Source organism: Nyctereutes procyonoides, unplaced genomic scaffold (assembly GCF_905146905.1).
Source record: "Nyctereutes procyonoides isolate TBG_1078 unplaced genomic scaffold, NYPRO_anot_genome, whole genome shotgun sequence".
Classification (NCBI taxonomy): domain Eukaryota; kingdom Metazoa; phylum Chordata; class Mammalia; order Carnivora; family Canidae; genus Nyctereutes; species Nyctereutes procyonoides.
In genome coordinates, this window is record NW_026575155.1 from 18,080,397 (window position 1) to 18,106,810 (window position 26,414).

Sequence of the window (26,414 nt, forward strand, 5' to 3'; positions counted from 1 at the left end):
ACCACTCTGTGAATATGAAAAACCAGTGAAACCAACTTTAGATGGGTGAAATGTATCATGTAAATTACATTGTCAATAAAGTTGTTAAAAAAGAAAAGTAACATGTTCTGCTTTAAAATGATTTCTGGACTACAAAGCTGTGATCATCAAGACAGTGTGGTACTGACATAAAAAGAGACACACAAATCAATGGAACAGAATAGAGAACCCAGGAATGGGCCCTCAACTCTACGGTCAACTCATCTTTGACAAAGCAGAAAAGACCATCCACTGGAAAAAGGACAGTCTCTTCAATAAATGGTGCTGGGGAAATTGGGCAGCCACATGCATGAGAATGAATCTGGACCAATCTCTTACACCAGACACAAAGATAAACTCAAAATGGATGAAAGATCTAAATGTGAGACAGGAATCCATCAAAATCCTAGAGGAGAACACAGGCAACACCCTTTTTGAACTTGGCCACAGTAACTTCTTCCAAGATACATCCATGAAGGCAAGGGAAACCAAAGCAAAAATGAACTACTGGGACTGAAGATAAAAAAGCTTCTGCACAGCAAAGGAAGCAGTCAACAAAACTAAAAACTTACAGAATGGGAGAAGATATGTGCAAATCACATATCAGATAAAGGACTCATATCCAGGGTCTATAAAGAACTTATCAAACAACACCCAAGAAATGAACAATCCAGTCAAGAAATGGGCAGAAGATGTGAGCAAACAAGTCTCCAGAGGAGACCCACACGGGACCCCAGACACACGGAAAGATGCTCCACGTCCCTCGGCATCAGGGAGACACACACCAAATCCACGTAGGACCCCCACCCCGTCAGGACGGCCACCGTCAGGAGGCAACAGGTGTGGGGAGGATGTGGAGAAAGGGGAGCCTCTCTGCTGCTGTGGGAATGCAGGCGGGCGGCCACCGTGGGGACCTCGAGGAGTTGGATGGGCAGGGGGCCTCGAGGAGTCGGACACGGAGCTGCCCTCTGACCCGGCAATTGCACTGCAAGGTACTGACCCCGCAGCCCAGAGGCGGTGAGCTGCAGGGGCACCTGCACCCCCGCGTTCCCCGCGGCCGTGCCCACGGGGGCCGCACCGCGGGAGGAGCCTCGACAACCACGGACAGATGCTGGAGGAAGGAGACGTGGTCCCTGCGCACCCCAGGTGTCACTCGGCCGTCAGAGGGGGGAGATCTCGCCATTTACACAGACATGGGGGGAGCCGGAGGGCGTGATGCCGAGGGAGGCGTGTCGGCCAGGGAGAGACATTATCACACGGCCTCCCTCATACGGGGACTAGAGGAAATAGTGAAAGGGATTATAAGGGAAAGGAGGGGAAGTGGGTGGGAAAAATTAGAGGGAGACAAAATGAGAGACTCCTAACTCTGGGAAGCAAACAAAGGGTTGCAGAAGGTGGGGGGATGGGGTAGCTGGCTGACAGGCACTGAGGAGGGCACTTGATGGGGTGAGCACTGGTTATCATACTGTATGATGGCAAACTAAATTTAAATTTTGAGAAATTTTTAAGGGACGTCTGGGTGGCTCAGCGGTTGAGCATCTGCCTTCAGCCCAGGGCGTGATCCTAGAGTCCTGGATCGAGTCCCACATCAGGCTCCCTGCATGGAGCTTGCTCCTCCCTCTGCCTCTCTCTCTGTGTCTCTCATGAATAAATAAGTAAAATCTAAAAAAAATAAATTAATTAAATTTTTTAAAAAAGTGATTTCTGGAAGCAGTTTGGTTATAGAAAATAATGCCATGTCAATTTCTTGAATTTCCTTTTTAAAAAATGCCCGTTTTTTTTCTTAAAAAAAAAAAAGGGGAGGGGGACTACAGCAAACACACTATAAATGGTCTTCCCCAAGAATCTGAATGAAGTGGGCTATAATCAATACACCTCAGCATAGCTTTAGATGAGCATCAACTCTTAAATGCTTTTGCACATAAACTATTATCCCGTTTACAGAATAAAAATTTTAAAAATCTAAAGTGTCAACTTCAAGCCACAAACAGAACAGGCCACAAGTCCCTGACGCCTGATGCTTTCAGAGAAGTCACTCTGCCTCCAGAGGTCACTTTCTCAACCTCACAGCCCAAAGAGGGAACCCTTTCCTGACCTGCCAGGGCTCCCTGGGCCCTGCTCTTCTCCATCAGGCAACACCAGCACCAGCTTCCAAAATACACGCTCCCGCCTCCCAGGGAGATGCTTGGCCACGAGGGATGGCAGGTCCAGGGGCACCCATGCCGCGTCACTGGAAGGGACAGAGCACGGGGGTGAGCGAGGGCACAAGCCCCAGGCAGGAGAAGCACGCACACCGGGGCACAACAGACCTCAGCAGTTGCTTGTAGAAGTGCTGAACCTTCATCTGGTGTGCTGTCTGACTTCTGAGCCACCGTAACCTACGAAGAAAGGACACAGTGCGTGAGGCCAGCTCAGCGCCCGAGGAAGGAACCTGATAAATTCCTGCTGTTCTGAGTGGAAAATAACTGGTTAGTGGAGTCTCCTGATGGAGATGCTTAGGAGACTAAGAGAACTTTTTCTGATAAAGAAACTGATTAGTCAGCAGACTCATTCATTAAACAAATATCAAGCACTTATCTATCATGTGTGAGCCATGGGAGATGAGCAGTACACAGACAAAATTCCGCCCTCTACAACACTTCCACGGGGACAGAACCTCTACCAACGGATATGGACAGCGTAAATCCACAAAGACCAGAAAACAAACAGATGATTCTAAGTAAGATTCCAGTACCAGGCCCTGAGTGTGTGAAGTAGAAAAGGCACACGAAATCAAGGCATGTAGAACGTGTCACACGTCGGAACTGGAGGGGAAGACAAACTTCCAGAACAAAATCCTGCATCTGTCTTCACTTTCTCTGATTCTACCCATCTTCCCTCCAAATGCACACGTTATTCCACACTCCCCATAAAGCCGAGTGGGGCAGGGGCACATCGGGCAGCCATGGCAGGCTGAGTGCTGACCTGGTGCAGGAGATGCCCACTCTCCCTGCATGGCCCAAGTCCAGAAGGCCCTTGGCCAGGTTCTCCTCAGCAATGGGACACTCCGCACTGGGCACCAAGGTCCTCAGCCGGTCGTTGATATCCACACAGCAGGGGGCCGCTGGGAAGGCCCGCATCTGGCGCCTAAGTTTCTTCCGGGCCGCAACAGCTTCTCTCCACCTGGATGATACACCAATATGTCACCCCTGTGTATACTGAAGTTTACTGATAGGGACAAATGCGAAAATGCAGTCCAGCGCTAAAACACAGGGCAGCACACTTCCTGGCAATATATGGAAGTCTTTTTCAGCAAGTCCTCAAACTGAAAAATGAATCAGAATTAAAATTAATACTCAGGCACAGGAAAGGCATGGTAACAGTTGAGTGGTGGTGAACAACAAAACCAGGGAAGCACCAAAGCTGAACAACCTTTGGACACCAATTTGGCAATAAGGATACAAACCTAAGATACATACACACTCTGACCCAGCAAATACCACTGATAGGAATTATCTCCAGGTACGTGTGTACCCGTGTGGAATGTTTGTAAAAAGACAGTCACTGCAGCACTCTGTCACAGCTAAAAAGAAAAGCCACGTGAAAGTCTCCCCCCTGAGAACTAGGCAGGTCACGTATGGTGCCACTGACACCTGGAAGAGTCCAGTATGCTGTGGTGGTTCGGCCTCCACCTGACCTCAAATGCAGTAAAGGCTAGCACAGAGCAGAGACGTGCTAAGTTTATGTTCATTATTTTCCTCCTTTTCTATAAGGTTATATTACTATATATAAACCTAAAACTACTTAGTTTTTTATTTATATTTATTATTAATTTTTAAAAATATTTTATTTATTTATTCATGAGGGACGCAGAGAGAGGCAGAGACATGGGCAGAGGGAGAAGCAGGCTCTCTGCAGGGACCCCAGGGTCATGCCCTGAGCCAAAGGCAGACGCTCAACTGCTGAGCCACCCAGGCGTCCCTACTTAGTTTGGATATGCAGTCTGTATGTTGTATACATTTCCCTGAGAATTGCTTTTTTCACTATTTAATTATATTTTGGAAATTCATCCAGCTAGAATTTGTTTGGCTCATTCATGGCTACCTCCCTGTGAGTAAACAACAGAAAACAACCTATAAATATTTGTCGTAATACAGAACAGCTCCCAATCTGATTCCATACTCATCCCCTTAGCATCTACTCTTTAGGAAGGAACACGTTTCGTGTGTGTGTGTGTGTGTGTGTGTGTGTGTGTGTGTGTGTAACTGACTATTTCTGAAAGTATCACCTTTATCAAAGGCTCTCCCCACGTGCATTCATTTCTTCTGTAAGGAGGATACATGACTCACCGCTGGAGATATTTGCAGAAGCACTGAAGTTCCTGGAGGGTCTCCTTTGCAGTCTGGAAAATTTCTTCCCCAAGAAACAGGTCCACCAGGTGGGCACAGACATCCTCACAGCAACGGGCCACTCGGACCCTCTGGTCTGTCTCCACTGCCCTCCTACAGAAGAGGGCAATCAGGATGAGAGACATTGCACCCCAGGCCCACACACATCGAGCGCTTGCCCTCAAAGTGGCAAGACTCTGCATCCTTAATATTTTTTTTAGATTTATTTATTCATGAGAAACAGAGAGAGGCAGAGACACAGGCAGAGGGAGAAGCAGGCTCCATGCAGGGAGCCCGATGTGGGACTCGGTCCTGGGACCCCAGGATCACGCCCTAGGCCAAAGGCGGCAGTAAACCGCTGAGCCACCCACGCTGCCCCGCATCCTTACTACTGAAATGTAATTATGTCTCTGCCACAAAAGAAGCTTTAGGATTTTCATTTTACTTAATGTACAGACACCTGAAAAGACAGAAGAGAAAAAAGAACAAAAGTGGTACAGGGTACTAGATTACAGGTCCAACAGAGCCCTTGCAAATGGTCAATATACCTTCAACCTAATAAATAGTTACAAATTTTAATTTTTAAATGACCAGTAAGACAACTTCCACACTTTCTCATCAGCAATATCTGATGTTTGCAATGACGAGAGTCTCAAGTACATGACAGCTGGCAGCCAAAACTGGCAGCACATGTCTTACATGGCAGTGGTCCTTAGATAAACCAGTATCTAAAAGAGATTATTATGACAAAATTCTGTCAACCAAGGGAGCACAGAAAATGTTATCAAATACATTTAGTCACAAAAACAAAGAAGCTTAAACAAGCACGATGTATTTTCAGTAGCCATCCTCTGTGGCAGGTGGACACCAGCTCTGGACCTGAGCTGAAACCCAGGTCTCCTGGGACTGCAGGAAAATATATCAGCAAGTCCCAGCTCTTATATATTTCCTAACGCTCCCTCCTGGGATTAAGAACAGACATCGATCCATCACTTAAATGGTCTCATACTTAGAGTAAACAGGGAAACAGATTCGCATTTATTAAAGACAGAAACACAATTGAAACAAAACACTTCTGTCCTCCATCTGCACTGGAATCTATGCCCTGTGCTACTAAAGCTCATCTGGTCCAAGGCTACCTCAGGGGAGCTCAAGCACAGATAGATTTCCCTGCATATTGAACTTCTTTCTACCCTGAGGCTTGGAGGTGAAATCAATAAAGTTCTTAAGTGACCATAAACTTAATATAGAAGACTATACACATAAGATGCTATATATGAGTCTCATGGTAACCACAGACCAAAAACCTATCATAAATACACAAAAAATAAAGAGAAAGGAATCCAAGCATATTATTTCAGAAAGCCATCAAACCCCATGCGAAGAGAGAAGAAAGGAACAGAGAAGAATTATAAAAAACCAGAAAGTGATGAACAGAAGGGTAATAAGCACATACCTATCAGTAATTGCGTTGAATGTAGATGCTCAAATTGAAACACATAGGGTGACTGAATGGATTAAAAAACAAGATCCATCTACGTGCTGCCTACAGGAGTCTCACTTCAGACCTAAAGACATACAGACTGACGGTGAAGAACGAGTGGAAAACACACACCATGCAAATGGAAGTGAATAAAAGCCAAGGTAGCAATACTCAGACAAGCTAGACTTTAAAACAATGACCATAGCAAGAGGCAAAAAAGTACGCTACATAACGATAAAGGGAACAATATCTACGTACCCAACATGGGAGCACCTAAATACATAAAACAAATACTAACAGACACAAAAGAGAAACTGGCATAAAACAGCAATGATAGAGGACTTTAACACCACATTCACATCAACGGATCGATTATCCAGACAGAAAATCAACAAGGAATCAGTAACTTTGAACAACACATTAGACCAGTTGGGCCTAACATATATATATAGAATATTCCATCCAAAAACAACAGAATACAGATTCTTTAGGTGCATAAGGAACACTCTCCAGGACAGATCACTTATTAGGCCACAGAATAAGTCTCAATAAATTTAGGAAGACTGAAAGCATATCAGTTCTTCAGTTCAGATGCTTCAGTTGGAAGCATCTCTTCCAACAAGAGTATGAAACAAAAAACCAATTACAAGAAAAAATATGAAAAGAACACAAATAAATGGGGGCTAACCAACAGGCTACTAAACAAAAAAATGGGTCAACCAAGAAATCAAATAAGAAATTAAAAAAATACACGGAGACAAATAAAATGAAAATACAACAGTCCAAAATCTTTGGGATACAGCTGTCCCAAGGAGATTTATAGTGATACAGGCCTACCTCAAGAAGAAAAATCTCGAATAAACAATCTAACCTTACACCTAAAGGTAAGGTGTAAGGTTTTTTCCCCCTAAAGGGGGGGAAAAAAGGACAAACAAAACCCAAAGCTTAGTGACACGTGGGTGGCTCACTGGATGAGTGTCTGCCTTTCGCTCAGGTCATGATTCCGGGGTACTGGGATCAAGTCCTGCATCAGGCTCCCCATAGGGAACCTGCTTCTCCCGCTGCCTGTATCTCTGTCCCCCCCCCGCCCCGGTCTCTCTTGAATGAATGAATGAATGAATGAATGAATAAATAAATAAATAAATGAAATCTTTAGAAAACAAAACACAAAGCTTAGAGAAGGAAAGAAATAATAAAGATTAGAACAGAAATAAATGAAACACAATAAACACAAAATAGATCAATAAAACCAACAGCTGGTTCTTCGTAAAGATAAACAAAATTGAAAAACCTTTAGCCAGACTCATCAAGAAAAAGAGGACTCAAAGAAATTAAGTTAGAAATTGAGAAGGAGAGGCGCCTGGGTGGCTCAGTGGTTGAGCATCTGCCTTTGGCTCAGGTCATGATCCCCGGGTCTCTAGTCTCCACCCTGCCTTGCTCAGTGGGGAGTCTGCTTCTTCCACGGTCCCTCACCCAGCTCGTGCTCTCTATCTCAAATAAAAAATAGAATCTTTGAAAAGAAAAGAAATGGAAGAGAAAAAAAATCACAGAAATAGAAATGTTAGGGACGCCTGAGTGGCTACAGTGGTTGGGTGCCTGCCTTCGGCTCAGGTCATGATCCCAGGATCCGGGATCGAGTTCCACATCGGGCTCCCTGCAAGGAGCCTACTTTTCCCTCTCCCTGTGTCTCTGCCTCTCTCTCTCAGTCTGTGTCTCACATGAATAAATAAATAAATCTTAAAAAACAAAAAAGAAATACAAAGGATGTAAGAAAATATAAAAAATTATATGCCAACAAACTGGACAACCTAGAAGTAGATAAATTCCTAGAAACATACAATCTTCTAAAACTCAATCAGGAAAAAAAATAGAAAATTTGAACAGATTACTAGTAATGAAATGGAATCAGTAATCAAAAAACTCCCAACAAACAAAAGTTCAGGCCAGATGGCTTCACAGGTAAATTCTATCAAATACGTAAATAAGAGTTGATAACTACTTTTCTCAAACTATTCCAAAAAATAGAAGAGGGAGGAAAACAGTCTATAAATGTAGTAACATTCATTCTACAAAGCCAGCATTATCCTGATACAAAAACAGATACTACAAAAAAAGAGAAATACAGGCCAATATTCTTGATGAACATGGATGCAAAGATCCTCAACAAAATATTAGCAGACTGAATTCACCAATACATGAAAAATGATTCTCCACAATCAAGTGAGATTTATTCCTGCGATGCAACGGTGGTTCAATATTCATAAATCACTCAATAGGACACACCACATTAACAAAAGAAAGGATAAAAACCATAAGATCATCTCAATAGATAAAATTAAAAAGCATTTGACAAAATACAACCCCACTGATCATAAAAACTATCAACAAAGTACATATAGAAGGAACATATCTCAACATAATAAAGGTCACACAGTGAACATCATATTTAATGGTGAAAGACTGAGAGACCTTTTCCTCTAGGACCATTAACAAATCAAGGATGCCCAACTCTCACCCCTTTTATCCAGTATAGTCTTGGAAGTCCCAGCTACAGCAGTGAGACAAAAAAATAAAGAAATCCAAATTGGTAAGAAAGAAGTAAAACTGTCACTCTTTGCAGATAATGTGATACTAACTATAGAAAACCCTAGGGGGATCCCTGGGTGCCTCAGCGGTTTGGCGCCTGCCTTTGGCCCAGGGCACGATCCTGGAGTCCCGGGATGGAGTCCCGCGTCGGGCTCCCTGTGTGGAGTCTGCTTCTCCCTTTGCCTCTCTCTCTCTCTCTCCATCATAAATAAATAAATCTTTAAAAAAGAAAAAAAGAAAACCCTAAAGACTCCACCAAAAAACTACGAGAACTGATAAATGAATTCAATAAAGTTACAAGACACAAAATTAATACATGGAAATTTGCTACATTTCTATACACTAATAACGAAGTAGCAGAAAGAGAAACTGAATTTAACCAAGGAAGTAGAAGACCTATACTCTGAAAACTATACAACACTGATTAAAGAAACTGAAGATGACACAAACAAATGGAAAGATATTTCATGCTCATGGGTTGAAAGAATTAATATCGTTAAAATGTCTATACTATAAAGGAATGTACAGATTCGATACAATCCCTATCAAAACACCAACAGCACTTTTCACAGATAAAAACAGATAATCCTAAAATCTGTATGGAACCACAAAGACCTTGAATAGTCAAAGCAATCTTGAGAAAGAATAACAAAATTGAAAGTATCACAATCCCAAATTTCATAATATACTACAAAACTACAGTAATCAAAATATATGGTACTGGCACAAAAAGAGACACAGGGATTAATGGAATAGGATAGAGGGCCCATTCCTATATGGTCAATTGTCCATAAACAAAGGAGGTAGGAGTATACAGCGGAAAAAGATAGTTTTCAACAAATGCTGTAGGGAAAACTGCTACATGCATGGGAATGAAACTAGACCACTTTCTCACACCGCACAAAGAAACTCAAAATGGATTAAAGACCTCAATGTGAGACCTAAAACCTTAACACCCCTAAATGAAAACACAGGCAGTAACTCTCGGACATCATCCTTCACAACCTATTTATGAATAAATCTCCTCAGGCCAAGCAAACAAAAGCAAAAACAAGCTACTAAGATTATACCAAAATAAAAAGCTTTTGCACAGTAAAGGAAACCATCAGCAAAACAAAAAGGCAACCCACTGAATGGGAGCAGATATCCACAAATGATCTATCCAATACAAGATTAATATCCAAAATATATTAAGAACTTACATAGCATAAAAAAAAAAAATCCAATTAAAAACAGGCAGAGGAACTGAATAGGCATTTCTCGAAAGAGGACATATATACGGCCAACAGACACATGAAAAGATGCTCAACATCACACTAGTCATCAAGGAAATGTGAATCAAAACCATAAATGAGATACCACCTCATACCAGTCAGGTGGATAGAATCAAAAAGACAAGAAATAATGATGTTGACCAGGATGTGGAGAAAAGGGAACCCTTGTGTACTGCTGGTGGCAACGTAAATTAGTACAACCGTTGTGGAAAACAGTATAGAGGCTCCTGAAAAAAACTAAAACTTAAAATACCTTATGATCCGGTAATTCTATTACTGCGTACTTATTAACCCGATGGAACTGAAAACGCTAATTTGGAAAGATATCTGCACCCATATGTTTATAACAGCATTACTTACAATCATCAAGATGTGGAAGCAACCTAAGTATCCAGAGACACATAAATAAAGATACGGGTGTGGGTGTGGGTGGGTGTGGGCGTGGGTGTGTGTGTAGGCGTGTAAAAATACTACTCAGCCATCAAACAAGAATGAGATCTTGCCACTTGCAACCCCATGGATAGATGTAGAGAATAATGTGCTAAGTGAACTAAGTCAGAGAAAGACAAATACCTTATTTCACTTTTATGTGGAACCTAAAACAGAGAACAAAGGAACAAACAAAAACAGACTCTTAAATACAGAGAGCTGGTAGTTGCCAGAGGCAGGTAGGTGGGGGCATGAGTGAAATAGATGGAGATTAATTAAGAAGTACAAACTTCCAATCACAAAATAAATACGTCACAGAGATGAAAAGAACAACACAGGGAATACAGTGAATAATAAATACTGGGGCAGCCCGGGTGGCTCAGCGGTTTGGCACCGCCTTCATTCAGCCCAGGGCGTGATCCTGGAGACCCAGGATCGAGTCCCACGTCGGGCTCCCTGCGTGGAGCCTGCTTCTCCCTCTGCCTGTGTCTCTGCCCCCCCACCCTCTCTCATGAATAAATAAATAAAATATTTTAAATAATAATAATAAGTACTGTAAAAATGTTGTATGGTGACAGGTGGTGACTACACTTACCTTGGTGAGCAATGAATCTATATATAGGACTTTCAAATCAATATGCTGTACACCTGAACCTAATATAACACTGCATGTGAATTAGGCTTCAATTTAAAAAAATAAGTCAATAAAGTTCTGAAATGAAAGAATTCCGAGAAATCTTTTAACATATGAAGCAAGAAAGGACCTTCTACTTGAGAAAAACTGACAGTGGCTAACTTGGCACGCAGAGGACCACCATGAATCGTCCTGCTGACGGACACCTCCCAGAGCCAGCGCAGGGCCGGCGGCGGCGCTGGGCACGGAAGCGAGGCCCTCTCTGGACGCAACACGGCTCCAGCACAGGGACGCCATCTTATGGTTGGCCGCTCCAAGACACGCTCCTTGTCAGCGTGCAACACGGCTGGCGTGAACCGCGGCAGCCTGGCCACGGTGCCTCAACAACCCTAACCGTCCCACCACCCCACACCCTCAGCTCCAGGACACCGGCACTCGACTTACTTCAACTCTTGGGAGCAGGTCTCTCTCACACATTCTGTCACCACCAGCTCTGTGACCTCTGCAGCCAGGCCCTGGCTCAGCTCACTTAACACCAGTTCTCGCTCTTGTTTCAACCTACGGGTAAAAGCACAAGGGTCACGTTGAAGGGCCGGCACACTCCTGACTTCGCAAGTGGGGATGTGAGTGGGGCTGCCTCAGCCAGCAAGCCCACTCCTCTGACCCCACCAGACAGCCACACGGCCACACACCCCAGCTTCCCCGCCACCACCTTCCCCCCAACGCCAGCCGGGCGGGAAGGCTGCTGTGCACAAGGTGGCTGTGACCTCAGGACGCCCACCCACCTCCTGGGCTGCGCGCACGGGGCGCAGGTGAACCAGGGCTGAGGCCAGTGCAGTGGACAACGGTAGGAGCATCCAGGCCAGGGTGGTTTCTGTCCTGTGTCCATACTTTCCGACGCTGTCTCACACGCACAAGGCACACTCACCTCTCCTCTTCAGCCTGCCGCCTCTCCTCCTCCTTTCGCTCCCTTTCCTTAGAGACTTCTTCAGCTGCAATGTGCCTCAAAATACCTGTGGTCGCAGCTGTTAATAGCTCCTCCATAGCAGCATTGGAAACACTAGGCAGAGAAAAGTGGGCATCATTCTAAATAGATAAATACAAGCCAAGCAAGCTGCATAACTATATTTCTAATATCAGCATGGAAAAAAATACATACTTGGTCTTTAGCATAAAAATTAAACTCATGGTTAAAAACATACAATCTATTACAACTGACTCATGTAGAAAGAGACAATCTGAATACACCTATAAAACTTGTGAAGAAATTGACTCAGTATTCAAAAACCTCTCCTGATAAGGAAAAATCCAGAACCAGATGGCTCCACCGATAGATTATATTGAATACTTATGGAAGAACACCAACCCTTCTCAAACTCTTCTAAAAATCTGAAGAGAAGAAACATTTTCTACACTTCTGTGAGACTAGCATTGTCCTGATTGGATACCAAAACCAGACAAAGACACTATTAGAAAACTACAGATCAATATCCCTTAAGAATATTGTTATAAAAATCCTCAACAAAATACTAACAAACCAAAGTTCAGCAATATATTTAAAGGATTATATAAAATTACCAAGTGGGATCTAGTCCTGGAATGAAAGGATAGTTCAACAAATGAAAACCAATGTAGTACAAACATATTAATAAACTGAAAGGGAAAAAACTCACATGATCATCCCAAGTAATGCAGAAAGAGCATATAACAAAATTCAGCCCCATTTCATGATAAAAATTTCCAAAAAAAAAAAAGTAGAAACAGAATTTCCTCAACATGATAAAGCCTGCACATGAATATAAATGAATACGTGATACACCCACAGCTAACACCGTAGTCAGATGTGAAGGGCTGAAAACTTTTCCTTTAAGATCAAGAACAAGACAAGAATGCCCTATTTGCTGCTTCTATTCAATACCATATTGGACATTACAGAAAAATAAAAAACATCCCAAGTACAAAAGAAAAAAAAAACTATTATCTATTCACTAAGGACATGACCTTATATACAGAAAATCCTAGGAAGTCCACTCAAAACCTATTAGAACTGAGGGGCAGCCAGGAGGCTCAGCAGTTGAGCATCTGCCTTTACCCCAGGGCATGATCCTGGAGTCCCAGGATCGAGTCCCATGTCAGGCTCTGTGTATGGAGCCTGCTTCTCCCTCTGCCTGTATCTCCGCCTCTCTCTCTGTCAGTCATAAATAAATAAAAAATCTTAAAAAACAAACAAACCTCAATTTACTACATAAGTACAGTAATCAAAACAATGTGGAACTGGCATAAAAATAGACATTATGGACCAAAAGAGCAGAACAGAGAATCCAAAAAAGAAACCCTCACAGGGATCCCTGGGTGGCTCATCGGTTTAGCACCTGCCTTCGGCCCAGAGCGTGATCCTGGAGACCCAGGATCAAGTCCCACATCAGGCTCCCTGCATGGAGCCTGCTTCTCCCTCTGCCTGTGTCTCTGCCTCCGTCTCTCTCTCTGTGTCTCTGTCTCTGTCATGAATAAACAAATAAATGAAAGAAAGAAAGAAAGAAAGAAAGAAAGAAAGAAAGAAAGAGAAAGAAAGAAAGAAAGAAAGAAAGAAAGAAAGAAAGAAAGAAAGAAAGAAAGAAAGAGAAAGAAAGAAAGAAAGAAAGAAAGAAAGAAAGAAAGAAACCAACCCTCACATATGGCCAGTTGATTTCCAACAAGGGTGCCACGACCATTCACAGAGGAAAAGAGAGTCATTTCAAAATACAGAGAATATATACAAAAGAATGCTGTTGCATCTGTATCTTATACCATATATGAAAATGAAACCAACGTATGTCAAAGACCTAAACTTAAAGACTTAAAACTATAAAATTCTTAGAAGGAAACATGGGAAAATATTCATATTGTTGGATTTAGTAATTTCTTGAATATGAAACTGAAAAGCACAGGCAACAAAAGAAAAATTCAATAAAATGAACTGCATAAAATTTAAAACTTTCATGCGTCTTAGAACACGATCAAGAGAGTGAAATGAAAAGGCAATCTATACTCAGCCATTAGAAACAACAAATACCCACCATTTGCTTCAACGTGGATGGACCTGGAGGGTATTATGCTGAGTGAAGTAAGTCAATCGGAGAAGGACAGTGTATGTTCTCATTCATTTGGGGAATATGAATAATAGTGAAAGGGAATATAAGGGAAGGGAGAAGAAATGTGTGGGAAATATCAGAAAGGGAGACAGAACATAAAGACTCCTAACTCTGGGAAACGAACTAGGGGTGGTGGAAGGGGAGGAGGGCGGGGGGTGGGGGTGAATGGGTGACGGGCACTGAGGGGGACACTTGACGGGATGAGCACTGGGTGTTATTCTGTATGTTGGTAAATTGAACACCAATAAAAGTTAATTTATTAAAAAAAAAAAAGAAAAGAAAAGGCAATCTAAACAAAAAGGCACTCCCAAGCAAAATAGGAAAAAATGTTTGCAAATCATGTATCTAAAAAGGGACTAACATTCAGAAAATAAAAGAACTCCTACAAACTAACAAAAAAACAATTCAAAAATGGGCAAAGGACTTGAATATAGATTTCTCCAAAGAAGATACACAAAAGGCAAGCACGTGAAAACACGCTTAACGTCGTTACTCATCAGGGAGATGCAAACTACGAGATACCACTTTGCACCCACGATGATGATTACTACAAAAGTTTTTTAAATGATACTATGTGCTGGCAACAATGCAGAGAAAATGGAACCCTTGTGTGCTGCTGGCGGGAATACAAAATGGTGTAGCCACTGTGGAAAAGAGTTTGGTAGTTTTTCAAAAAATATAAAAAACAGGCAGCCCCAGTGGCTCAGCGGTTTAGCACCACCTTCAGCCCAGGGCGTGACCCCGGGGTCCTGGGATGGAGTCCTGCGTCGGGCTCCCCTGCATGGAACCCGCTTCTCCCTCTGCCTGCATCTCTGCCTCTCTGTGTGTCTCTCATGAATAAATAAAATCATATACACACACACACACACACACACATAAAAGATCATATAATCCAGTAATTCCAATTCTAGGCATATGCCCACAAGAACTGAAAGCAGAGACTCAAATAGTTATCGGTAAACCAGTGTTCCTAACAGCATTATTCGCAGTAGTCAAAAGGTGAAAAAAAAAACCCAGCGTCCATCAACAGACGAATAAGCAAAATCTGGTACATATACACGTATATGTGTGTTGATACACGTGATCCTTGAACAGCACGCTTTGAACCGCACAGGTCCCCTGACACCAACACCACGGTAAGTGTACTTTGTTTCCTTTACGGTTTTATTAACATTTTCTTCTCTCTAGCTTACTTTACTGATATATACAACAAACACGATACGTGTTAATCAACTACTAACTGTTATCAGTAAGGCTTCCAGTCAATAGTAGGTTATAAGCAGTTGAGATTTTGGGGAGTCAAAAGTTAAACTCAGATTTTCAACTGCACAGGGCATCAACACCCCAAGAGTCAACTGTATACTTCAAGGGAGTGTTATTCAGCCATAAAAAGGAAGGAAATGCTGATTTGTGCTACTATAGATGAACTTGAAGACGTTTTTGTATCTAAAACAAGCCAGAAAAAATAAAATAAAATAAAATAAAATAAAATAAAATAAAATAAAATAAAACAAGCCAGACACAAAAGGACAAATATTCTTATGATGTCTCTCATGTGAGGCGTGTAAAAGAGACAAAGTCATAAAGTCATAAAACAGAATAGAGGTTAACAGGAGCCGCGGAGAGAGGAGAATGGGATATTACTGCTGAATGGCTACAGTTTGTTTGGGATGAAAAATTTTGGAAATAGTGATGAGGGATACACAACATGGTTAACACACTTAAATGCCACTGAATTGTGTGCTTAAAAATGATGAAGGTGGTTAACTTTGTTAGGCACATTTTATCACAATAAAACAAAGCCAACGAAATCCTATTTAGTTTTAGTTGAAACTAAAGGTAGGAGTCCAGTGTAAGAAAATGAATCAAGCCTATCAATAACCTTAATCCTTTGAGGCATCTGCACTTTTGGGTAAAAGAATACCTTTTAATCATTGCGTGATTTCATGTGTAATAGGATTTTACAACATGTCTGAAATTCTTAAGATAATCTGATTTACTAAATCAATAAGCTTAACTTCATAGAAGTCGCTTAAGTCTTAGAAAAGTTTTAACTATTAAATTTATGAAGACTAGATATCTAAAATATTAGAAACATATGAGGTTTATAAATATAACTTGAAATCTCTAAAGAAATTTCATCATGGTATAAAACACAATTGATGTCGAATGTTTGGAAGGATTTAATCTGTTAAATTTCTAAAGTAAAATTTAATCCAAGATCACATAAAAGTGTTTCTAATATTCAATAGAGAATAAAGAAATTTTTACTTCACTAGATTGTAAAGGCATATTTAAAGTTTAAGGAAAAATAGGTCTTACTTTAGAACTCTAACAAACCCAACCTTGCTCAAAAGGCGCACACCTGCAGAAACTCCTGCCAGCGACCGAGGAGGTCAGGAGCGCCAGCACAGCTAAGGCTGCACCAAGGGCAGGTGGCGTCCTGCCCAAGACCGAGCAGCTCCACGGGGAGAAACGGAGGGACGGGGGACCGGCGGGCGGGCAGCTTCAGAGCGGAGGGGCCCGGCACTCACCCCAGGGCTGTCGTGGCGAAGGCCGCCCCGGCGGCGCCAACCTCCTCACAGTCCCTCTGCAGGACCTCCTGGATGAGCTCATCCACCACCTGAGCCAGGTCCTGAGGAGAGGTCAGAGGGGTCAGGCGTGGCAGGGAGACTCGGCCTCAGTCCACCCAGCCTTACAGCCCGAGGGCCCCGAGCCCTGCACAGGACCCGAGGTGGCCTGGGGCAGCCCCCGCCCTGGGGCAAACGTCACTCGCAAGCCGTCTGAGGGCCCCGACAGTCCTCCCGTGGGACAGCCATGCTGCTTCTGGAAGGCTTTCCTGCTGATGAAAGGAGAAGCCTCCTGGAGGCCAGGGCGAGCCCGCTGCCTGCCCGCTGCCTGCCCACCGCCCGCCCAGCGCACCCACCACACCGCATCAAACACGCTCGTTTCTCCAGCCGTTCTTCACGTCCCCTCAGCACCTGCCCGAGCAGCAGGGTGGCAGGCCCAATCCTACCACCTATGTGGTCGACAGGCTCTGCTCAACCCCAACAGCAGGCACTGGGTGCTGCAGGCCCCAGGCGTCCCGAGTCAACACGTCCCCAGCTGCATGTGAGCAGACACGTCGGGGGCACGAGACAGCATAGGCACAGAAGCCCTGAACTGATGTCCTGCCGACTGTGATGAAGCCGGGCGCGCGGCACGGAGCCTGGGGGGTCAGCCCAGCAATGCCACCTGCAGCCGTGCGACGGCAGGCAGGTCCTCTCCTTGGGCCCCTCCTGGGACAGCAGGCAACAGCCTACTCCATAGGCCGGGGGTGCTCCAGAGACCACAGGGCTGCAGAGCCCCCAGCGCCAGGAGCACTCCCTGCAGCCCCAACCCCAGGTCCATAAAAACCCGCCCACGCCTTCTACAAAGCCTGAGCGGAAGCCCTTTCCCACAGACGCAGACAGCAAGCTGGGGGCCGAGCGCAGCCTGGCCGGGGGCCCCAGGCACCCTTCAGAACAATGGAGGTGCCCCGGCTGGTGACCCGTGCACGAAGGGCTCCCTTACCGCATCAGAGTACGCAGGTACAGGCCTTGGAGGAAGCAACTCGGGCTGCACGGGGGGCTGTGTGGGGGGCTGCCCGGGGGCCTGGAAGAGGCTAGGCGCTGAGCTCGGGGCCGGTGCCGGGAGGTGAGGCAGAGAAGCTGGTATGGGTGCGGGCACAGCAAGAGGCTGCTGGAGGAGAGCGGGCGGCAGGACATCTGCCTCTGCACCACATGCCTCTCCTTTCCCCCCACCTGGAAGGGGACAGGCAAGGACAGGCACTCAGGACAAGCCCCCGGCACCCACAGCCAGCCTAAGAACTGGCCACCCTCCTGAGCAAGGTCACAGGGGACAGCGTGTGCTTCACCCACGGGAACCAAGCATTGTGACCTCAGGGAGCCACTCGGGAGGCTTATCCAAGGCCAGGAAGAAATACCTAGGAGGGAGAAATACCTGAGCCCCGAGTCAATACCCAGCCACCCCACCTTCAAATAAGACGGATGCTCCCGCCGGCAGGGAGGCCTCCTGCAGGGGCAAGGCTAGCTCCCCGCGCAGCTGCAGCTCCTCACCTCCGGCGTCCACGCTGGGTCTCGGGATGCCCACAGACAGCTCCGCAGCCAGGCTCTCCCCGATGTACTTGTTCTGGGAGTTGAAGCTGCACACGGGAGTATGACGAGGGATGGGGGGCAGTGGTCCTCCGTTCACGATTTCCCCAACCGACACGCTCAGCTTCCTGGTGATGAACACCGACTTCCTGGCTTTGGATAAGCCCTCTGGTTCCAGGAAGGAGGACCGGTTCAGCTCAACGCAGCTACGCAGACCACAGGGAACCCAGAGAAGCGTTACGTCGGTGAGAAGCCAACCTGCACCTTGTCGGCACCCAGCAGCTGTGCTAGAAGCCCCGTCCCCACACGGGGGTGAGGGTACCCCACAACCACATGTAAATGAAGAGGGAGGGAGTACGGGCCAACCTGGCGGCCCAGCCCGCAGTCCCCACCTCGGCCAGCCTGGACGTCTGCCTGTGACACGGGAGCCTCCCGGCCTGCTTGCACGCGGGCACAGGTGGACCACACCCCCACCGGCTCCGTCTCATCCCAGAGCCCCGTGTTTCTGTTAAGGACAGGCCTGCAGGAAGCAGATGGGAAGGCGCTGCCAACGAGGGAAGGGCTGGAGAGACAGCAGCTCGGAACAAGACACGGTGCACGGTAGGGGCCATTTTCTGGGAAGAGGTCCACGAGTGGCATCAAGTTCAAAACACTGACTGTGAGCAGCAGAGAGGCCCGTGGCCTAGTGGGCCCCTGGTGGGCCGTGGGAGTCACTGGTCAGCAGAAGTTATCCAAGAGAAAGAATAAGGAAGACCCTAACCTCTGCCTTTAGTTCCTTCAGTAACCTGGGAAAAGCAGGACTTTAGAATCGCAAAGAAACAGGTCTGAATGCCAATCCGCTAACGAGCCGTGTGTCACCTGGGGATGCTCCCCAGCCATTCTGAGCCTTGCCGTGTGTGCGCCTGCGTCCCAGGGGGGCAGCAAGTGGAATGGGCCCTCTCTGGAGTCTGGCATGGAGCTGGCACTTCCCAGCCCTTTATCTCAATTAAAAGAGAAAAAAAAACCCAAAGAGAGATCCCACACCACCCCCCCACTCTTACCCGTCAGAGACAGTGAGACCATAGTAGTTCAGGAAGTCTGTGGCCTCTTCACAGTCTCTGAAGAGCAGCATGCGCACCACGCCATCCAGGGGAAAGACGGTGGAGCGCTGCGTGCTCACGGTGTACGCGATGTTGAGCGCTCGGAGAGCGTCTTTGCGGATCTGAAGGGGAAGCCAAACCACAGCAGCGTTAAGGGCCAGTCATCCCGTGACCACAAAATGCCACGAGGGGGTCGGTGACCTGCTGTCGCGCGGTCCCTCTGGAAAGCAGTCTGGTGCGAAGGGGCCCAGGCTCAGCAATCAAGGCACCGGCTCGGCGGGAGATGCACAGGAACGCGCGTGAAGCAGGCGGTCGGACACAGCAACGCGAGGCCACGAAGGCTTCATTCTAAAGAAAGCCTCAAGGACAAACCGTGCACCAGCAGACATGCAGGTCAGCTGTGCAGCTGCGTGTAACTCTAACGTGTATACCGAGTATTTACTCCTCACCTGGTGGTGTTAGCACCGAGCACACAGCAATGAACAAAGCAGACTCCCTGCCCCACAACTGGCGTGTTAGGGAGAAACCAACAGTGAGCAACAGGAACCCGTGAAATACGCAGCACACTGAATGGTGACAGTGCAACACAGGAAGGCAGAGGAGGAGGCCGGGTGGGCAGGGTGGGCCTGCTGAGGACAGGGCAGCCAAGCCACGACCTGAAGATGAGCACCACAGCGCTCCATGATGGGAGAGAACAGCAGCGAGCAAAGCTAGTGCAAAGGCCCTGGGGCAGGAGTGTTCTGGGGCTGGAGGGACAGGAAGCAGCACAACAGGTGGACTGAGCAAGAACGGAGCCTGTCGGATCACATCAAACGCTCTTCCTCTAAAGAAAAAGCCATTAGATGTCTTTTTTGTTTCAAGTTATTAAAACGGATACAAACGGTCAACAGTCTAATAACATTAAATAATTTTGAAAATATTAACTATCAGTTTTACTTGTTGAATGTACAGTGTTCTCCAAACGGATGTTGTTAAAAATCTTTCCATTTGTTCCAGAATTTCAGTGCTGTTGGCAACTGTCAGGACAACAAACAAGCCTACAGGGGACCCTGCCTGGGTGACGACCGTGAACTCAGTCCTTGTTTACCAGAGGACTTGATGTGCGACCAAAGAGTCACAGAACCAGGTCCTAAGACCCCTCCCACCCCAGCAGCCTCCTGCCCACAGCTGGGGGCAGCATGGTGTGTGCACGGTCAGGGGGCCGGGGTTGAAGACCTGACGTGGGGAATTCTGAGACCAGACACTCACACTCTGCGTGAAGTGCCAGGGAAGACGTGGGTCTTCCCTGGGTGTGCAACCCCAAGGCACAGCACCATACTCGACAAGGAGCGGGCCCTTAAGATGGTTACTGAAACCAAATCAGCGTCATCAGTTTACTCTCCAAAATTTTAGACTAGTAACACTAAAAATGCATAAGTCAGGGATTTTGTATGTGCAATTTTTGGTTTCTTTGTTTCTATGGAAAATGACAGTGCTGAGCTCAAATCACATTCTAAATAGACTTCTCTGATCTATACAGAGTATTTTCCATCGCACAGCCCTTTCTGTCAGTTGTCCATGGAGCCGGGCCCCGGGAAACAAGGTCACGCCGGCAGCCCTCGGGGGCTGCTGCGAGGCCTGCACGGGGTCAGCCTGGGACCTGCCGTCCTTGGAATAGAGAAGCACTTAAATACCAGTCACGATCCGCTCCCTGCCAATTCTGTAAGTACAGCCGTGTTACTCACCTGATTGAAGTAACAGTGTAAAAGACAAGCATTCAGGTAAGAAGCCGACTGGACCAGTTTGAAAAATCTCACAAAATTATTACTGTTCAGTGCAGCAAAGGCCTGAACAGCAAATTTCACTTCAGAGGAATTTCTAACAGCAGGATGGAACTGTTGTACTTCTCTGTCAATTAAAGAAGACAAAGGGATTAGAATTTTTTTTCTTTTCCATTTGTTTTCATTAGGCTCCAGGCCTAGTGAGCAGCTCAACATGAGGCTTGAACTCATTACCTTGAGATCAAGATCTGAGCCAAGACCCAGTCGGATATTTAACTGACAGAGCCATCCAGGAGCCCCTAATTTTATTTTTATTTAGACAAAATATCCATGAAAATAGATGTGACATTCTATTCAGTTTACTAACTTCAAAGCAGTCAGTCTTGGGTTGGATTGGAACAATAGGGCTGTCTAAAAAGATGGTAAATAGGGCCCCTGGGTGGCTCAGTGGTTGAGCGTCTGCCTTCTGCTCAGGATGTGACCCCGGGGTCCTGGGATCGAGTTCCACGTCAGGCTCCTCACAGGGAGTCTGCTTCTCCCTCTGCCTGTGTCTCTGCCTCTGTCTCTCATGAGTAAATAAATAAAATCCTTAAAAAAATCTTTTTAAAAATGATAAATTCAAGCAACAATTTAAGGATTATCAAATAATAACTTTAATGCCAAATGACTGCCAGCTGTTTTTCATGAGGATGACATCTAAAAAAATTTAACTCTGTGTTGCTTTATAAATAAACAGAGTTGACTGAATCACTCACAAAAGATGTCTATCAGGGCACCTAAGTGGCTCAGCTGGTTAAGCACCTGACCCTTGGTTTCAGCTCAGATCCTGATCTCAGGGTCATGTGACTGAGCCACACGAGGGGCTCCGCGCACAGCAGGGAGTCGCTGGAGATTCTCTCCCTCTGCCCCTCCCTCTGCTTGCCAGTTCTAATAAATAAAATTTAAAAAGAAAGATGGGCACTTGGGTGGCTCAGAGGGTGAAGCATCTGCCCTCGGCTCAGGTCATGCTTCTCAAGGTCCTGGGATCGAGCCCCATGTTGGGCTCCCTGTTCAGTGGGAAGTCTGCTTCTCCTTCTCCCTCTGCCCCTTCCCTTGCCCAATTGTGAGAGCATGCACACCCACGCTCACGCTCTATGATAAATAAATAAAAGCTTTAAAAAATGAAAAACATATAGGGAGATACCTATCATATAAAAAAAAAAACTGCAAACCCCTTTTTATAGCTAGGTTATCTCTAAGATTTAATTTTAGAACTAAAAATCAGTGACACATTTAGACTATCACTAACAAGGTCCTCAGGGAAAACAGTAAGCTAAAAAAACCAGCTTTAGCATATGTAAGGCAGTCTTGGAGTTAAAGGAGCCACTGGTTGTCACCAAGTCTGGTTTACCAACAGTAAGGACAGAGACCCAGGGATCCCCTGCCGTATTTCTCATATAAACGTCTACCTGTGTACCAGGCCAGTGTTTAAAATTCATTCTTGGGGGCAGCCCGGGTGGCTCAGCGGTTTAGCGCCTGCCTTCAGCCCAGGGCCTGATCCTGGAGTCCCGGGATCAAGTCCCACGTCATGCAGGGAGCCTGCTTCTCCCGCTGCCTGTGTCTCTGCCCCTCTTTCTGTGTCTCTCATGAATAAATAAGTTAAATCTTAAGAAAAAAAAAAGTTGAGGCTGGCTGGAGGGGAGGGGATGGGAGATGGGGTCACTGGGGAACGGGCATGAAGAAGGGGGCACAAGATGAGATGAGCACTGGGTGTTATATCCAACTGGTCAATCACTGAACTCTACTTCTGACACTATGTTAATTGAATTTAAATAAAATAAATTTTTTTTTAAATTAAAAAAAAAATTCTGCCTCTTGGGGCACCTGGGTGGCTCAGTAGGTTCTGCCTTTGGTTCAAGGTCATGATCCTGGAGTCCTAGGGTTAGGACCCTGCTCGGCAGGGAGCCTGCTTCTCCCTCTCCCTCTGACTCTCTCCCCTGCTCAAGCTCTCTCAAAACAAATAAAAAAATCTTTAAATCCTGCCTTTCCACTGGAGCTCTGGAGCACCTGGCTGGCTCAGTCAGTAGAGCACACAACTCTTGATCTCGGGGTTATGAGTTCGAGCCCCACCCTGGGTGTAAAGATTACTTAAAAAATAAAATCTTAAGGGGCACCTGAGTGTGACTCGGTTGAGTGTCTGTGTTCTGCTCAGGTCAGGATCCCAGGGTCGTGGGATAGGTCCCCATGCTGGGCTCCCTGCTTGGTGAGGAGTCTGCTTCTCCCCCTCTCTCAGCCCCTACCGCCTGCTCATGCACTCTTTCTCAAAGAAACAAAATCTTTTCCAAAAATAGTAAGAATTAAATCTTTAGGAAAAAAAAAAAAGCCCTGCCTTTCCATACAGTTTAGGCTAGCTTCCAAATTTGAAAATTTACCTTAGGATGTCCCCCTTGTTGAGATTGAGTAGAACATTGTAGCCCTGGAACTCTGCTTCACTGGCACAGAACACACCCTTATTTCTCAGGTCTTGGTACATCTCCTTCAGACTCTGAAGGCACTTGGTCATGTTCTCATTGTTGATCTTGGCATCAAAGGAGGACATGGGCTCCTCACACATGAAGTGAGCACAGTGGATGTGGAACCGGGTGCATTTCTCAATCAGGGACACCGTCACAGGGTCACACAAGTGCTGCTGTGTGATGTCCTGGCCACAAGCAAGAGGGAGTATTACACACACAACCTTACATACACATGTGTCTCGTACACACACAGATCTCACACACTTATTTCCATGCATAGCAAACTATTAGAAGATCATAACTATCTGAATTTCTCTTTTGTCAATTTTTTTTTTAAATATTTATTTATTTATGATAGAGAGAGAGAGGCAGAGACACAGGAGGAGGGAGAAGCAGGCTCCATGCCAGGAGCCCAACATGGGACTCAATCCCGGGACTCCAGGATCACGTCCTGGGCCAAAGGCAGGCGCCAAACCGCTGAGCCACCCAGGGATCCCCTCTTTTGTCAATTTTAAACAAAGCCCATAATACACATTTTAACAGGACTTTGCAATGATTTTAAGTAATAGCAGGGTTTTTTTTTTGTTTGTTTTACATGGATAAAATATAACTGAGTAAAATAAAATGAAATCTCGCTTCAACTGTGGAATTCACATGCATTTTCTAGTTTTCTGATGGAAGTGGCTGATACCTTCCGTATGCCCCGCGTGCGGTTCCACACAAAGTCGTACCAGTCCCGCAGGCTACCCTCCTTCTGGTCCATGATCTGGGTCACCAAGTAGTCCATAGTCCTGCTGAGCACTGCCGAGGGCCGCAGCTCATGGGGCAGGGGCTCCTCCTGATCAGCGGAGGAACGGCTGTACTCCTTCACAGCTGCCGCGTGGTCCACCTGGGGAGACACAGTGGGGCCAAACAGCTGCGTGTAGGTGCTGGCCAGCCCCCCTGCAGCTGTGCCTTAAAATGAGGGGCAAATCACCTACATCCTCCTACAAGATCAATAGTATAAAATACAATTTTCAAAGGTAAAATTTCTGTTTGAAGGTAATGACCAAAATTCAAAAACAAATGAGAAATGTGTTTTTAGTGAATATAACAAGGGGTGAAGAAGCAGTGGGGGGTGCCTGGGGGGTGCCTGGCTGGCTCAATTGGTAGAGCCTGGCAACTCCTGATCTCGGGGTTCTGAGTTCAAGCCCCATATTGGGTACACAGATTACTTTAAAATTTTAAAAAAGAAGAAAGAACGTAAGTGGAGATACACTTGCATTGCTCCAAGGGTAGAGGTGTGACAAGTAAGGACTCTGAAGCACTGTAACAGACCTCAGCCACACTCAAACACCAAAGTAAGTCTACACAGACTAGAAAGGAAATGGAGACAGCAGTAGGATCCTCGAGGGGCCAGGATCGCTGCACACAAAGGCCTGGAGGTATCACGCGTGCAGGAGGAGCTTGAAGATGTGTAGCAGAAGGGCAGAAGCTCAGATGCCCACAGGACCGAACCCTGGTCATCCACTGCAAGCCAGCACCACTGTCTCCTAGGGTAGTAGCTTCTGCGGTGACGCTCCTGCCCAGCTGGGGACCCGACACTGGGCAAGGGCAACCTAAAAACACCAGCCAAGGGGCATCCATGGAGCATGGGACTCTCAACCTCAGGGCTATAAGTTCAAGCCCCACGATGGGTAAAGAGATTACTTAAAAATAAGATCCTTTTAAAAAAAACAAAACCTACCAACCAAGAGAAAAGGCCATAAGCAAAATTAACAAAGAGGAAAAGGATCTAAAGTGGTACAGATTTCTCAGGAAACAATTTAGGAACACGCATAGGCACACACATCTTCAGGAATCTCAAGGAAGGTCATATCCTCTGATGTAGTAGTTTAATTCTTAGGATCTATCAGAAGGAAATAATCTATCTACTTCAGACTCACTACACATAATATGCCCAACAGGATTATTAATGAAATGTAAATATTAGAAATAGCCTATCTAGTGATTGCAAAATGGGAAGTTTTGATAGAGCTACATAATCAAACAATATACTTTCATTTAAAAGATGCTGAGTTTATCAGAAAAGAAAATGTTCATAATTTTAAGTGAAAAGGATTCACACACAATTGCATCTAGAGAATAATCTCAACTGTCAAAACACAAACACAGAAAAGGTAGGACTAAAATTGTGAAAAAAAGGAAAGAAACTTTTAATCTATGAAACAAATCTATATCTACATCTATACCTCAGAGTACCATGGGGTCAGTCACCTTACACAAGATTGTTTAGTACACACCTCACAGAACAATTTAGTATGAACATTCACAGTAGCCACACTCTAAATCCCTGCCACCCTCTACAAAGGTAAACACCCAAATCAAGTATCAATATGTACAGAAAGTACAAAGAATACTACGTCCACCCGCCCCTATGTATATATATCCCACCTCCACCCTGAAGATTAAATATGGACGGCAGCCTAGAGAGGTCGAGGGGCTTCACCTGGTCAGTCCCCGGGACCACTTCAAACACACTCAACTGGCTCCGGGTCTCCCGCATGTACCGCTCCTTCTCAGGACACATATCTGGGCATGTCCCAACGAAAGTCCTCGCTTTGTCCAGGTCGGTTCTTTTCACTCGAGCTAAATGACAAGTAAAAATGTGTAACACAATTACTATGACAATAAAAGGAAAAATGAAAGCAAATGCCATACACAAAAGACGAAGTAAAGCACCAGGAGTAGAGAAAGGGCAGTATGGCCTATAACGTCAGGTAGCAGGGCACGCAAAGGCCCCGTCCCCTCGCAACAGCCACAGGTCTGCACTGCACGCTGGCAGGGCGGCACGCATCGCTGCCCAAGGCTTTGTAGCAACTCAACAATGAACAACCATGCTGCGGTGTGTTTGTTAAGATCAATTTGCTAATTGTAAATATTCCAAACACACTGGTGCTCTAAAAGTACTGCATTGGTTCTCTTTTATCCCATTATTACTATAACAACAAACACCTTGGTCCTGATTAAACCACTGCCACTTCCC

At 45.6% G+C, this 26,414-nt stretch overlaps 1 protein-coding gene across 1 annotated transcript in view; it reads right to left on the reverse strand.

Annotated features, from left to right (window-relative positions):
• The window catches only part of MCM3AP (minichromosome maintenance complex component 3 associated protein), a 53,009-nt gene that overhangs the window by 16,498 nt on the left and 10,097 nt on the right, over positions 1 to 26,414 (reverse strand). Inside the window, exons 8-21 of the mRNA XM_055313485.1 lie at positions 25,878 to 26,017; positions 24,081 to 24,278; positions 23,306 to 23,574; positions 20,859 to 21,021; positions 19,096 to 19,256; positions 18,020 to 18,261; positions 17,475 to 17,704; positions 16,457 to 16,557; positions 11,720 to 11,851; positions 11,236 to 11,349; positions 4,347 to 4,499; positions 2,983 to 3,180; positions 2,328 to 2,396; positions 2,114 to 2,248 (exon numbers count right to left, since the gene is read on the reverse strand). Coding sequence (XP_055169460.1) covers positions 2,114 to 2,248; positions 2,328 to 2,396; positions 2,983 to 3,180; positions 4,347 to 4,499; positions 11,236 to 11,349; positions 11,720 to 11,851; positions 16,457 to 16,557; positions 17,475 to 17,704; positions 18,020 to 18,261; positions 19,096 to 19,256; positions 20,859 to 21,021; positions 23,306 to 23,574; positions 24,081 to 24,278; positions 25,878 to 26,017 — 2,305 coding nt within the window. The remainder of the gene's footprint in view (positions 1 to 2,113; positions 2,249 to 2,327; positions 2,397 to 2,982; positions 3,181 to 4,346; positions 4,500 to 11,235; positions 11,350 to 11,719; positions 11,852 to 16,456; positions 16,558 to 17,474; positions 17,705 to 18,019; positions 18,262 to 19,095; positions 19,257 to 20,858; positions 21,022 to 23,305; positions 23,575 to 24,080; positions 24,279 to 25,877; positions 26,018 to 26,414) is intronic.